The sequence below is a fragment of the Pimephales promelas genome, chromosome 5 (assembly GCF_988280905.1).
Source record: "Pimephales promelas chromosome 5, fPimPro1.hap1.1, whole genome shotgun sequence".
Classification (NCBI taxonomy): Eukaryota; Metazoa; Chordata; class Actinopteri; order Cypriniformes; family Leuciscidae; genus Pimephales; species Pimephales promelas.
Window position 1 is genome coordinate 9,910,792 of NC_142773.1, and position 14,454 is coordinate 9,925,245.

Here is a 14,454-nt window from a genome sequence, read left to right on the forward strand (position 1 = left end):
TGCTGCTTGCAGCTTTAATTTGAATTGAAATCGGAGTGGGGCCCACCATTTTGGGCCCCACTCCGATTTTGGGACTCCTTAGGTGGGTGTGCTCCCACCGATGGGGACCCACACCGACGTATTTGTAAGTACACACCCACACACACACACACACACACACACACACACACACACACAAACACATACAGTCTCTTAGTACAATATGAAATAATTATGTGAAACAACTTTACATTGGGAGGTGGTTAAAAATATATTTGTCATGATGTAAAACAAAATGAGCTCAGACCAACCAAATCAGTACAGTGTTAAAAGCTGTAGTGGGGATCAGCGTCAATGATAAAATATCTGGGTAAATCAAGTTAGAAAAGTATTAAATCTTACTTTACTCAGATATTCGGAGATGAAACTGTAGATCAGACTGGTAGCACTTGAATGAAGCTGAAACAGAACACACACACACATAGACATCACTGTATTTTGGCCACTGGAATACACACTGAAACGAATTAAATACTGATTGATTTTAAAAGAAAGTTTAATTCATTTCATAAGACACCATATTTGATGATACATTTGAAAATCATAAAACATAGAATCAAGAAAAATATCAATAAAAAAAAAACCACACACTTTATGGAAAAATAAAACAATGTTGGGCCCTAAATTGAAAGGTAGCTTACTCTGTGAAGTTCAATTGTGAACAAACAAATTATGATGATATTTTTGGCCATATCTCCCAGCTCTATTTTTGAATCATGAATAATTTCCTAATATAAAACTAAAGGATTAAATGTATAATAAATACAAACCTCAAGATGTCAGTCATTTACAATATCCAGCATCTTAGATTAGATATACATGTGGTATAATATCCCGCTCCAGTGCAGTAGGGGTCGTTGTGACACTGTTCAGCTGTTGCAAACCCTCCTGTAAAACACACGAAGAACAGCAAAACTAAAGGAACACCTGTCCACACCTTAAACTGTCGCTCACTGAATTTGATTTCATCTATGATTCAGAAAACATGTCTACAAATGTCGATTTAGCACAATGCCTACCAAATATAAGACTGCAAGTAAGTTTATTACATTCTCCATTACAGTCATTTGTAATTATTAGGAACTTCATATTGTATATTAAGCGAGATTTAAATGTGAAGTTACAGAAGGCTGTTCTTCTGCTACTCCGAACAGAAGAAGAATCTGACAGAAATTACAATCTTTTGAAGTAAAAACACAAAAAGTTTTATTGAGAAAGGTTTATTCAACATGAATATGTTTCTAAAAAGTTTTCTCCCTTTTTCTCTTCCGTGTTAGGCTGTTGTTGTTGTTTTTTATGTGAAATCGAAAGTATTTTTGAAGCAGACATTTACAGTAGACAGACAGATGAAGCCTAACGTCAATCAACAGCAATCTGCTGTTATTAAACTGAATATATTTCAGTTCATATATAACAATTATGATTAGTAGTATTACAGTATGTGTATTATAATTTAGGTTACTTTTACTTAATCGTCATTGTGAACTTGAAGTAACGATTGAATGAATGGCATACGATTCAACAATTAATAAAATTTAGGTAAATATGATTGTAAAATTATATTTTACTGCAATAGAGAATATAAACAAATTGGGTTCAGTTTTCCCAGCACAGTGTACATTTCTGTCCCTCGATGAATTCATATTTAGAGTCAAACTCATTAAATAACCTAACCAGAAATGATTAAGACCATTCGGTTATTTTACATGGCAATATATTTGTTTGTAACTCACTTTATTTGATAGATTGTTTTTTCTGTTGTTGATGATAAGTCTTTATTCTCCAATAAAATGTTGTTGATGTGTGTAAATGTTGTGATTTGCAGGTGATGCTGAAGGATTGAGTGTTTTCTGATCAGTTTTCAGGGTCAGTTTAGCTGCAGTATGTCAGAGGAAAGAGGAAAGGACTCTCTCTCTCAGATGAGTCTCTCAGAGAAACACAGGTGAGACTGCGTCTGTTTTCACACTCTCACTTTAAACTCCATTGGACTTTGTGTTTCCCTGTCTATAACATGTAACGGGACTTTAAGTCTCGCTTAGTAGGGGAATATTTGGAATGATACCCTGGGATATTAATTAATATATAATATTCTGATCCAATCACTTTCATTCTTATTTAGAAACACAGAGATCAATAATCAGCCTGTCTATCTCAACTGTGGTGGCGAAATTAATCCTCTTTGCCACCAATCACAACTCATTAATGGCTCCCATCATGCATTGCGGTTTGAATAAATTATGATCTGAATTGTCTATGTAATTTACTTTTCCTACTTGAATATTCTACTCGTCACCGTTGTTGAGAAGCATTGACTGAATCTTGAGGTCTGTGTGTGCCTAAAGGAAAGGTTTTTTCTTTTAAGCAACTTTTGAGAAAACTGTCTATTATATTCAACATCTGGACATTTATTCAGAATCTAAGTCATACACTAAGCAAAAGAATAAATTATATGTTATAAATTTTATAAATAAACTTTATTATAAATTATATATATATATATATATATAATTACATACATTTCAAATGATAAATGTCATTATATGACCAAAATCATTTTATTATTGTTTATTTTTGTTCATCTGATAGATATAACTCAGATGCAACAGCAAATTAAAATATAAAGTTAATAATATAAGGGTCAAGAGCCCAACTAAAGCAAACACTCATCTCCATAACGGTGGCTTAAAATTTTAGATTTTTTCCTTGTGATTCTGCTTTAGGTGTCTTCAATAATGCTCAATCATCACTCATTTAATCACTTAATTATCTCATTAACTTTAACACTCTTGAGTGTGGACTCATATACACTCCCAGGTGTGTTAGTTTAACATGGGAGATTTTGTCCTGACGAAGAGCCGTAGTTCACTGACCAGCTGAGCCATATCGCATTAAATATCGATATCGATATGTCCTCGCTATTAACGCGATATGGCTCAGCTTGTCAGTGATCTACGGCTCTTTGTAGTGAATGCCGCTCCATCTGAAAGCAGGTGAAGGAGATTTACTGCTAATCAAGGAACCGGCTTTACTGATTAGATGCGCATTCAATATCGTTCGATATATCGCCCAGCCCTACTCCGGGAGAATTTTTTTTTTAAATAACCCCTTCAACCATGAGTTTGAAAAATGTATAAATACATTTTCCATACACATTAGATCCATCTGCATGACAAGTTCCATCATTATGCTTATTCACTGCGTCCTAAACCTACGCCTTTGTTATCGTAAGAGGTTAGCGACCCCTAGCGGAGGAGAAAAATACATAATGTAGCTTTAATGATATTTTGACAGTTAAGAGGTCGTTATACTATAAAAAATAACCTGTAAATTTTAAAACTCAAACTAAAATGTAGAAATTGATAGGGGAAAAATGAAACGTCACAACCCAGAAAAAGATTATTTACAATTTATTGAACATTTTTTCTTAATGGCAAAGGCCACGCCCAATTTGTGAGCACTTAATTTTTCTGGGTTTTTCAGATGTGTGTGAGTGACAGTGATACTATTTTATGTTTTTGCAAGAAGCCTTATGCTCATCTAGCCTGCATTTATTTAATCAAAAATACAGAAAAAACAGTAGCCTGATATTGTGAAATACTATTACATGATGTTATTTTTTAATAATAAAAGAATCTTTAAAAAAAGAGCAGATATCATCATATTAGAATGTAGGGCTGGGTATTGACACAAATTTCACAATTCGATTCGATTTCGATTCATAAGCTTGCAATTCGTTTCGATTCCGATTCGATTCAATATTAATTATTTTGGATATCAGACAGTTACAATAAATGGCTAATTTTCTCAAGGAAATCAAATCTCTTAACTAATGCTGTAAACTATGGGAGTCTAGTTGTAGTAGCCTGCTAGGCTTCATTAGCCTAATATGAAGGTAATAATGAACTGTTTTGTAGCTATACAAACACTTAAATTTACACTTTTATTTATTTTTATAATAAGAAGATTATATAAACATTTAAATGGTGAGTGTCATAAAAAACTTGCCAGATTTATTCAAATATGCATTAAATATTGAAGAACATTAAGATTATAATGCATATGTAATATGGTGTATATATTTAGCAAAATACTCCTCTCTAGAGTTATTTTTCTAGCTGACTAACGAGTTGATGTGGGTTTTCTGAGGTAAATATGACGATACATGACATTGATTACAAGCTGTTTAACTGACGTCTTTCCACGGTTGAAACGCTGATTGAGCGAATCAATGTGACATGATACGGATTTCGATAAGTTGTACTCTATCTTTTAACACACTTTCAGATGCTCATTCATGTTTATTTCGCGCTGTGACTGGTATTATTAAGCCGGAAGAGAGATCAGGACTATGAGCAGTAGGTGATACTTCCTCGTCCGGCTCATGGAAACAGTTCGTACCGCTTTCTCCTTTCCACAAGTGCTCGCTGTCCCGTGGAGTCTCTCGTTGCTATGCAACCTTGAACAGAGGCGCGATTGGATAAACGAGCGCGCCGCCACCGCGTCACTTCTATTCTGAGTGGAGCGCGTATGCCTTATTTAAATTAACGAACGGCCCCTTATGGCAACATTAGCCTAATTGAAAATATTTCCATATATGGCTCTTTCCTCCGTTCTTGTCAACAAGTGGATTCAGAGCCACATTAGCAGCGCTGCCGGTCGCCATGTCTGTGTTTTTAGGTGTATAAGTGAATGAAGTGAATGTCATGATATTGCTGATCATGAAAAGATTTTGCAGCGGCGCTGAAAATCCAGCGGCGGCGCTGCGCCGCTGCTGAATACATTGTAGGGGAAACACTGAACTTAGTCACCCTTCTTCTTTCCAGACGTCTTTGCATCCCGCGCGAACACTCCGGAGGAAGAAAAACACATCAAAATAAAAGTCCCCATAGAGAAAAATACCTCCATTACATTCCCCTCTGCTAAACCCTGCCATGCCATCGACATCTCCAGACAGCCTGCCCCTGGAACATTAACAGAACACAATTTAAAAGTGCCACATTATACAAAACACATTTTTTCAAACTCAAACAAGTTACATACATACATATTTCTCATCACAGCCTCAGTTTTTTTTTTTTAACCTTATTTCATCAGATAATCATCTCTATACCTCACAGGTAATTTACCAGATAAGGTACTTGATGATGACAAAGGAAAGGTGCAGTGACGGAGCTGATCCCTGTGTAGTACTCTGGGCTGACCCCCCTTTTCAGGTTTTATAGTGAATACAGGTGTGTCAGGGTGATTCTGTTTCACTACAATGTAAGGTGTATGTTCCCACTTGTCTTGAATCTTATTTCTGCCCCTACGTTTGTGGTTATGTAGCAGCACACGATCATCAGGCCTTGCAAGCTCTCCAGAGGGTCATACACTCTTTCCCGTCTCTTAGAGGCTTCCTGTGCGGCCGTATTTGCGACTTCTACAGCAGTCTTTAACCGATGATGATGACTCTTCACCCAATCATCCAGGTTTTCCACCTCACTTTCATCCAAATCCTTGCCACCCAAGACATCTAATGGAAGGCGTGCATCCCTCCCGAACATCAGGTAGAATGGGAGATAACCAGTAGATGAGTGGACATGATTGTTGTATGCCATTACTAGCTCAGGTAAGTGGGTGTCAACGTTCTCAGCATATCATGCATGGTGCGCTTGAATCTCTCACACTGAGAGTTTCCTTGGGGATGGTAAGGACTTGTACGACTTTTTCCAATAGCATATACTCTACAAAGTTCCTTAATCACTTGTGCTTCGAAACATCTTCCCTGATCCGAATGCAGATGAGCTGGGCACCCGTAGTAAACAAACAATGCTTGATAAGGGCCTTTGCAGTGGTACTTGCTGTTTGGTTCTTGGTTGGAACAGTGACCGTAAACCGTGCAAACATATCAGTAAGAACCAGTACATTCTCATACCCTCCTGAGGACATTTCTAGCTGAGTGTAATCCATCGCCAGCACTTCCAAAGGAGCAGTGACATTGCTACAGGTCATCAGAGCTCTGATTCTTGGAAAGACATCCTTTGCCAAAGTACACCTCTTACACTTGGATATCCATCCTTGAATATCCTTAGACATGTTCGGCCAGTAATAGCTTTGTCTCATCAGTGTCAAAGTACTCTTTTCTCCAAAATGACCTCTATGATCATGTTGACTATCATACACTGAATGCTGTAAAAGGGTTGGAACAACCAGCTGCCTCACTTTTTCTCCATCCCTTGGATCAAGAAAACACCTAAACATTACTCCATGGTGTATTTGAAGACGTTCAAACTTACTTGGCTTTCTGTCTTTGGATACTCTACTGTATATTGGACCCAACAAAGCATCACTCCTTTGCAGCTCCCTTATTTCATTCCAGCTGAAACCGTTCAGTACTTTAATGGTCGCTTGTACGGCCACTTAAACATCATCCTCGCCGTGCTTGGACTCTTGTGCAGGCCACATGCATGCACGCAACTTCCTCAGAGTTCAGCTTGATGAAATCCTTCTCTGTGTCCTCTTGTTCAGGAACTTCACTGGAGGGAACCCTCGATAAAACATCCGCGTTGGTGTTCAGTCGTCCTGGCTTATACATGACCTCGAAATTAAGCTCTGCTAACTGGGCCACCCAGCGTTGTTCGGGTCAGTGATTACTGTGAAGCAGGAGAATATCAGATACTCTTTAAATTTTTCCATTGCAGCCCACTTAGGGGCCAACAGCTCCAGTTTAAACGCACTGTAGTACTTGTCATTTTTATCTGACCCTCTCAAGCCTCTGCTAGCAAATGCAATGACGCACTCTGCTCCCCTTTGCTTTTGGCTCAATACAGCTCCGAGGCCCTGTTGACTTCCATCGGTAGTGAGGATAAATGGAAGGCCAAAGTAGGGGTAATCAAGGACTGGTGGTGACATCAAGCATTGTCTCAATTTGTCAAATGCAGTCTGGCATTTACTACTCTAAGTGAACAGTTCAGAGGCTCTCCTTTTGTCTTTGCTGCCCATCAATGCATGCAATGGTTTTGCTATTTGAGCAAACTGTGGTACGAACCATCGGTAATAACTCATGAATCCAATCAATTGTCTCACTTCCTTCACATTCTTAGGCACAGGCCAAGCATCCAAGGCACTAACCTTTTCGCTGTCAACTTTGATTCCTTCAGTGGAGATCACATGGCCCAAGAATTTTACCTCTGATCTGAAGAGGAAACATTTGCTTGGCTTCAACTTTAGGCCATGATACTTCAGTCGATCAAAGACCACCTCTAGTCTCTCACAGTGACCCTGGAAGTCCTTGGAAAAAATGATAATACCATCAAGGTATATCAAGAGTACATCAAAAGACAAATCCCCGAGCACTACTCCCATGAGGCGCTGGAAGGTGGCTGGCGCGTTGCACAGCCCGAATGGCATCCGTGTCCACTCAAACAGTCCCAACGGGGTAGTGACTGCTGTCTTTTCACAATCACGCTCACTCACAGCTACCTGGAAATAGCCGTCCTTCAGATCTAGGGTGGAGAACAGCTGAGCATTCCCCAGTGCATCCAGAGATTCTTCCACTCTGGGAAGTGGATATGCGTCTTTGCATGTGACTTGATTAAGCCTTCTGTAATCACAACAGAAGCACACACTGTAATCACAACAGAAGCACACACTGTTATCACAACAGAAGCACACACTCTCCTTAAGGATGCCTCGTGCCACTAGATCCTGCACGTGTTTCTTGAATTCTTGGAAAACATGGCGGTACTCTACGTTGTCTCTGTTTCATTGGCGGAGCAGCACCGGTGTGAATGTCACTTTTGGAGAATATGCCTCTGTACTTTGTCAACAACTGGTTATGTTCCTCTCTTTGTGCAGGGGTGAGCTTTTCGTAATTCACCTGAACCAGTACTGGAGGGTTGTCAGAGATTTCAACTGCTTGAGCATGCATCACTCGTTTAACATGAAGCGTCCCTTCCTCGTCCTCAAACTCCAGCGTATTCTCAGTTAACACCTCCCGTGTTTTAGACACTACAGCCGCTCTGCATCTTGGGTTAAGTCTGATTGTCTGCTCGTTCGAATTCATCACACATACAGAAACTTTACCACCCTCAGTTTTTGTAAGCACATTGGCCACTAGGAGCCCCTTAGGTAGACTCACACTAGTGGTGCACTCAATTAATACTTGACACTTCACTTTAGGTGGCACTCTGCAGCGACCTTCGAACACTTTTTCACTCAGAGGAGGGATGGTGATAGCTTGTTTTCCACCAAATTTGACAAACCCAATCTTGCCATCAGGACCCAGGGTTTCAGTTTTCTCAACACTGGCTAACACCCTTTGTATCTTTGCTTCTGCGGGTTGTCCATATTTGTTGGCTGACTTTACATTCTCTCCTGTGACGAACACTGACTTGAACTCCCTGATTATGTTCATTCCAATGATTCCTGAGAGTCCCTTCATCTCCTCTGCTTGTGGGCTGGTGTCTGTCAGCACACAGATACACTTCCCAGGGAGAACCTTCCCCATGCACTCCACATCAGCTTGCAAACCTCCTAGGACAGGAATGTCGAGCCCATTCGCTGCAATAAGTCTAACCCGGTGAGCAGATGTCAACCTCAGCTCTTGTTCTTCGAAGTGCTTCCTAAAGTGTGACTCTGTAATAGTGGACACTTCTAAGCCTGTATCCAGTAAGCAGCTTGTCTTGACACCAGCTATTCTAACTTCAACAGTCAGGCAATCTCCAAATGCGCCACTTTTCAACGTCTCCGTCACTTCATCAGTCCATTCAGCTGTATGGCTTCTTATCATAGATGGGCCAGGGCTGGTTTGTGCTGTACTTGTTGGAACGTTTCCAGTGTAAGTTCCAGGCACCCCCATAGAACGTCGGGCCCGATCAGTCACTGTAGCTGCTTCAGTACCTTGTGGACATTGCCTGCTAGTGTGCCCCGGTTCACCACATAAATAACATATGTATCTACCATCACTGTCCTTCAGGGGTTGTCTTTTTGGACGGCTCTGTTGAAATTGCACCCTGCTATTATCGTGTACTGCTTGGTAAAGTTCATCTTGACGGGCGGCAATCTTTTGTATAGCTTCATGCAGTGTCTCCAGTGTTAACGTAGAGGAAGCTTGTTCTGCATCAACACTTACTACTCTGACCCGCGGGCTGGGCTTTGGAATATGTGGGGTTTGAATCTCTTCTTCTTCAGCCCAAGTGATTGCAGCTTGCATTACCTGAACAAAAGTTAACCTTGCATAACCTTGCAGTTCTCTGTCCGATGACGCAATCGAACACAGAAAGAAAAACAAGTTAAAATAAAAGTCCCCATAGACAAAAATACCTCCGTTACAAACACAACCAACAAAAGCATTGTTCTATATTAGCAAATGCTTTGCGCAACTTAAATTTTAACTTCTTAAATAACATTGACATTGTCTGTAAAGCTCTGTTTGCTGTATAGAAAATATAATGGTTAATAATTTTTAAATAACCTTCTATACGCTGAATTAATCCAAATAAATAACTAGATTTTAGATCATAAAATTATTGAAAGACATTAGAATACAACTATACACGTAATTTAATTCAATTTGCATCAATTTGCACTGACATTTCTGTTCTCCATTTTGGTCAATCAACAAACACTTGACATGTTCTCTTAAATTGAAGTATTTTTTAACATGTTAAATCTAACTCATGTATATTAAAGAAATTGTTAAACTAATGTGAGCCAGTGAATAAATGATGGTTAACTATAACAATGTAAATTGTGTGTGTGTGTTTCTGTGGAGGATTAGATAAAGACACAGATATGTTTCAGACACAGTTGATCCTCCTTTACTAAAATGTTTTTTCTCTCTCTCTCTCTGTTCTTTGTGTCATCAGTGTAAGATCAGGCTCACATGTGTCCAGCTCTGTGTCTCTGAAGAGTGATCGGTCTAATGATGGAGAATTACCAGACTTCAGTGAGAAAACACCATCATCTAATGAAAGGTATTTTGTGTTGTTTACATTACATTATAGGGTTGTATTATTTGTCCACAGTGGTGTGTGTGATTGAACTTGACTGTGTAAGGGGATTTATGAAGCTCACTCCAGTAACACAGTTACACAGGCAGACACAAGGAGGCATAAATTCACTGTGGAAAATAGATCATGCAACTAAACATGTCCATCCATCCAACTGTAGTTATAAATGAACAAATGCACAGCTATACTGCATTTAATTACTATTAACAATATTAAACCTTTTCAAATTTTCTTTGTGTCAGCAGTGTAAAATCAGGCTCACATGTGTCCAGCTCTGAGTCTCTGAAGAGTGATTCGTCTAAAGAAGGACTTCCACCAAACTTCAGTGAGAAAACACCATCATCTAATAAAAGGTATTTTGTTATGCTCATTTTTTGTCACGTGTTGACTATTTATTATCTATTTGTGAATACCAATCACGAAACATGTTCAGGTCAAATATTTGTCAGAGTATTCACAGCTAATTCTTATTTCTTTTTCTATAAAATATCAGTTAGTATTTTATTTTACTAATGTGATTACAGGCTTCAATATGAGACATTAGACTCAGATCTTCAGACTCACAGGAAACACAAGAATTTCAAAGACAATCTTCTTGGGATCTTCCAGGTAGGAAAAAACATGTTTATGAATGTTTAATATTTCTAATAAACAAATATATTATTGAACAAAAAAATTTAACTTCCTCTACTTTTTTTCCCTTTTAAACACAGTTTAGCACAACTTGGTTAGCGTGTTATTCTTTTTTAACTGTATTTTGATTATTGAATAAATAGTGTTGACTAAATGTAGATGTAGAATTTGGCTTAAATTGTTTTATTCTGTCTTTTCTCTTACTTTTGTTTGTAGGATCTTGAGAGCAAAATAATCAAATTTCTGAAGAATGAACTGGAGAAGTTAAAGAAAATATTACAACATGAGAACCCACAACACTTTGTGAAGGACTTTAATGAGAACAGATCCAGTATCAAATCAGCAGCTCTTGATCTCACACTACATTACCTGAGAGAGATGAAGCAAGATGAAGCTGCTGATGCTCTAGAAGGCAAGATACTCGTGATCATCTGTCTGATTGTCTCTTATAAATGTAGGAGAGAAAATGAAGACTAAAACTATCTATTTTCTGTTCCTGTGTTTAGGTAAGCTGTTCCTCATTCATCAGCTGAAATGTGGCCTAAAGAAGAAGTATCAATGTGTGTTTGAAGGAATGGCGAAGCAAGGTGACTCCACACTCCTGAATAACATCTACACAGATCTCTACATCACTCAGGGTGGCAGTGAACAGGTCAATACTGAACATGAGGTGAGACAGATTGAAGTTACTTTCAGACGTCATGAAGCACAAGAGATACAGGTTGAATGCACACATTTGTTTGAAGCGCCTGAACAAGACGAGGAGATCCGAACTGTACTGACAAAAGGAGTCGCTGGCATCGGGAAATCAGTCTCTGTGCAAAAGTTTGTTCTGGACTGGGCTGAAGGAAAAGAAAATCAAGATATCAGATTCATATTTCCTCTTCCATTCAGAGAGATGAACTTAAAGGAGAAAGAAAAACTAAGTTTGATGGACCTTATAACTCAGTTTTTCCCAGAGACAAAAGGACTGAACCTTACAAGAAGGAATCAGTTCAAAGTGCTGTTCATCCTTGATGGACTGGACGAATGTCGGCTTCCTCTGAAGTTTGATTGTAATGAGACGTGGCGTGATGTATCATCACCAGCCTCTCTGGATGTTCTCCTAACAAACCTCATGAAGGGAAATCTGCTTCCTTCTGCTCTCGTCTGGATCACCAGCAGACCAGCAGCTGCCAGTAAGATTCCTCCTGACTGTATCGACCGGCTGACAGAGATACGAGGATTCAGCGACGCACAAAAGCAAGAGTACTTCAAAAAAAGATTCAAGGATGATATTCAAGCCAACACAATCATAGATCATGTTAAACAGTCAAAGAGTCTCTTTATCATGTGCCACATCCCAGTCTTCTGCTGGATTTCAGCCACTGTTCTCCAGAACATTCTGGAGGAGAAGAGAAACAATGATGTGAGAAACACTGAGGCTGATGAGATCTCTAAAACACTGCAGGAATCAAACACTGAAGACACTCCCAAGACTCTGACACAAATGTACACACACTTTCTCCGCTTTCAGATCCAACAGAGCCGCCGGAAATATGATGGAGAATACACACCAGATGTTTCCTGGGATAAAGACGCCATCCTTTCACTGGGGAAACTGGCATTTCATCAGCTGGAAAGAAACAACCTGATCTTCTATGACACAGACCTGGAAGCCTGTGGTCTTGACGTCTATAAGGCATCAGTGTACTCAGGCATGTGTACCCAGATCTTTAAGGAGGAAACAGGGATCATTCTTGGTACCATGTACTGCTTTGTTCACTTGAGCATTCAAGAGTTTATTGCAGCCCTTTATGCACATCTGTTTCTAGACATCAACAAGACAAGTGTGTTTGATCATGAGTCTACAGAACAGGAAAACAGAAATGAAACCATGATTGATTTTCTCAAGACTGCAGTGGACAAGGCGCTGGAGAGTGACAATGGACACCTGGACCTTTTCCTTCGCTTCCTCCTCGGTCTGTCACTCCAGTCCAATCGGCGACTCTTACGAGGTCTGTTGACACAGCGAGACGACACTGACCAGAGCAACAAGGAAATAGTTCAGTACATCAAGCAGAAATTAGAAGCTAATCTTCCTGCAGAGAGATCCATCAATCTGTTCTACTGTCTGAATGAACTGAACGACCAAACTCTGGTGAACGAGATTCAGACCCACCTTAGCAAAGGAAGTCTCTCATCTGGTGACCTTTCACCTGCCCAGTGGTCTGCTTTGGCCTTTGTGTTGTTGACATCAGAGGAAGAGCTGGAGGAGTTTGAGCTTCAGAAATTCAAGAAATCAGACGAGTGTCTCATTAGATTATCGGCAGTCATCAAAACCTCCAGAAGAGCCCTGTAAGTCTTTTAATGTATTTTGTCATGTTTTATTCTCATCTGAAAAATGCAATTATCTTCATTACTCTAAAGTGATTCCCCATCATAAACATGAACCATCCCTGTAAAGCCTGACATATAAAATAATAGTTTTCAAAATATACTATTTTTAATGGAGACAGTTTAAAAACTTTTAGACAAAGTATACACTTTGAACATTAATAATAACCATTCATCATTAGAGTGAAATTGACAGCTATACATGTTTTTTTGTTGTTGTTTTTTTACTTTTATTAGGCTTAAAAAATAGAAAAACTTTTAATTTAAGTGAACTTCAAACAATCCTCACATTAACCCATAATAAATGTCATATTTACCTGTTGCCTCCCTTCCCGTCTAACATATACTGAACACTATACTGAAATTTAATAAACTTATCAAACAGTCTGCACTGAATTAGATTAAATATCGACTAATCCTTATTAAAGCTACAAAGTTCTTTAGTCAAGAGCAGGGAGTAATTGTCTCTGTTCCCTTTGTTCTTGATAAACTTTATTGACAGAAAGCTTTATTGGCTGCTGTCCCTTTAAATCCAGCCGCTGCTGACAGAGACATAGATCTCACATGCGCCTCATTCTTTCACAACTCTTTACGTTCATTTAAGAATTTTATTTAACTAATTTAACACTGCTCTTATGTTATGAGGTTACTCGACAAAACAGACAGTGTGGGATAATAGTGTGTGTTATTGTTCGCTCAAGCGTGTAAGCGAACAGTATTCTGGCGCAGTATCTGTGCGCATGATACTGGCGAGGGGCTTTCTGTGTGTCGTGTGTGTGTCACATAGACAGGACATTCACACGCAGCACGTTCTCATTTGTCTTGTCACTCTTGAATGTTTAAAAGTTGTGTTGTCAAAATATTCGGTACTTCGGTACCAAGTCGGTACTAAAAAAAATTAAACGTCACGGTACCAAATACCCAGTCAAACCCGGTTCTGGATGCGCATGCCCGAAGGGCATGAAGTTTCGTCCTCTTCATGAAAGTGCTGAGACATGGCGACCGGCAGCACAGACACACACACGCACACACACACACACACACACACTGAAGCACGAGTGACGCTCGCGCTGTTTTCAGTCTCTGCATGATTCCATTCATCTCCGAGAGTCACTTCATGAGCAGTTCACCGTTTCATTTGAGAAAAACTATCGAAATATCATACACACACAGAACTCAAAGGTCTTCACAGCAACCCGTCAAAATAAAAGTTTGGTTTAACTTAAAGAAATTGACAGAAATAATTAGGCTACTGTACAATATATTTAACCACGTCTCCATTAATTAAAAATACTATTACTAATCATAATAATGTCCCAGCGGGCAATTGATGTCAAATAGAGACATCAAATTGACATCAAACATTGACATCAAAGAATTGGTCAAAAATGCAAATCAAATCGATGTCAGAAGT

The 14,454-nt window shown here is 39.1% G+C and overlaps 1 protein-coding gene across 3 annotated transcripts in view; it reads left to right on the forward strand.

The window, feature by feature from the left end:
* Nucleotides 1-971: 971 nt before the first annotated feature.
* Nucleotides 972-14,454, forward strand: part of LOC120461503 (NLR family CARD domain-containing protein 3-like) — a 59,930-nt gene continuing 46,447 nt past the window's right edge. For 2 of the 3 annotated variants that reach the window (XM_089130941.1, XM_089130942.1), the window contains exon 1: nt 11,175-13,001. In XM_089130941.1, the coding sequence (XP_088987067.1) occupies nt 11,239-13,001 (1,763 nt within the window). In that variant the 5' untranslated portion in view covers nt 11,175-11,238. Of the gene's footprint in view, nt 1,076-1,864; nt 1,982-9,887; nt 9,996-10,276; nt 10,385-10,555; nt 10,641-10,880; nt 11,077-11,170; nt 13,006-14,454 lie in introns of those variants that run through there. The other variant, XM_089130943.1, reaches the window with a different exon arrangement.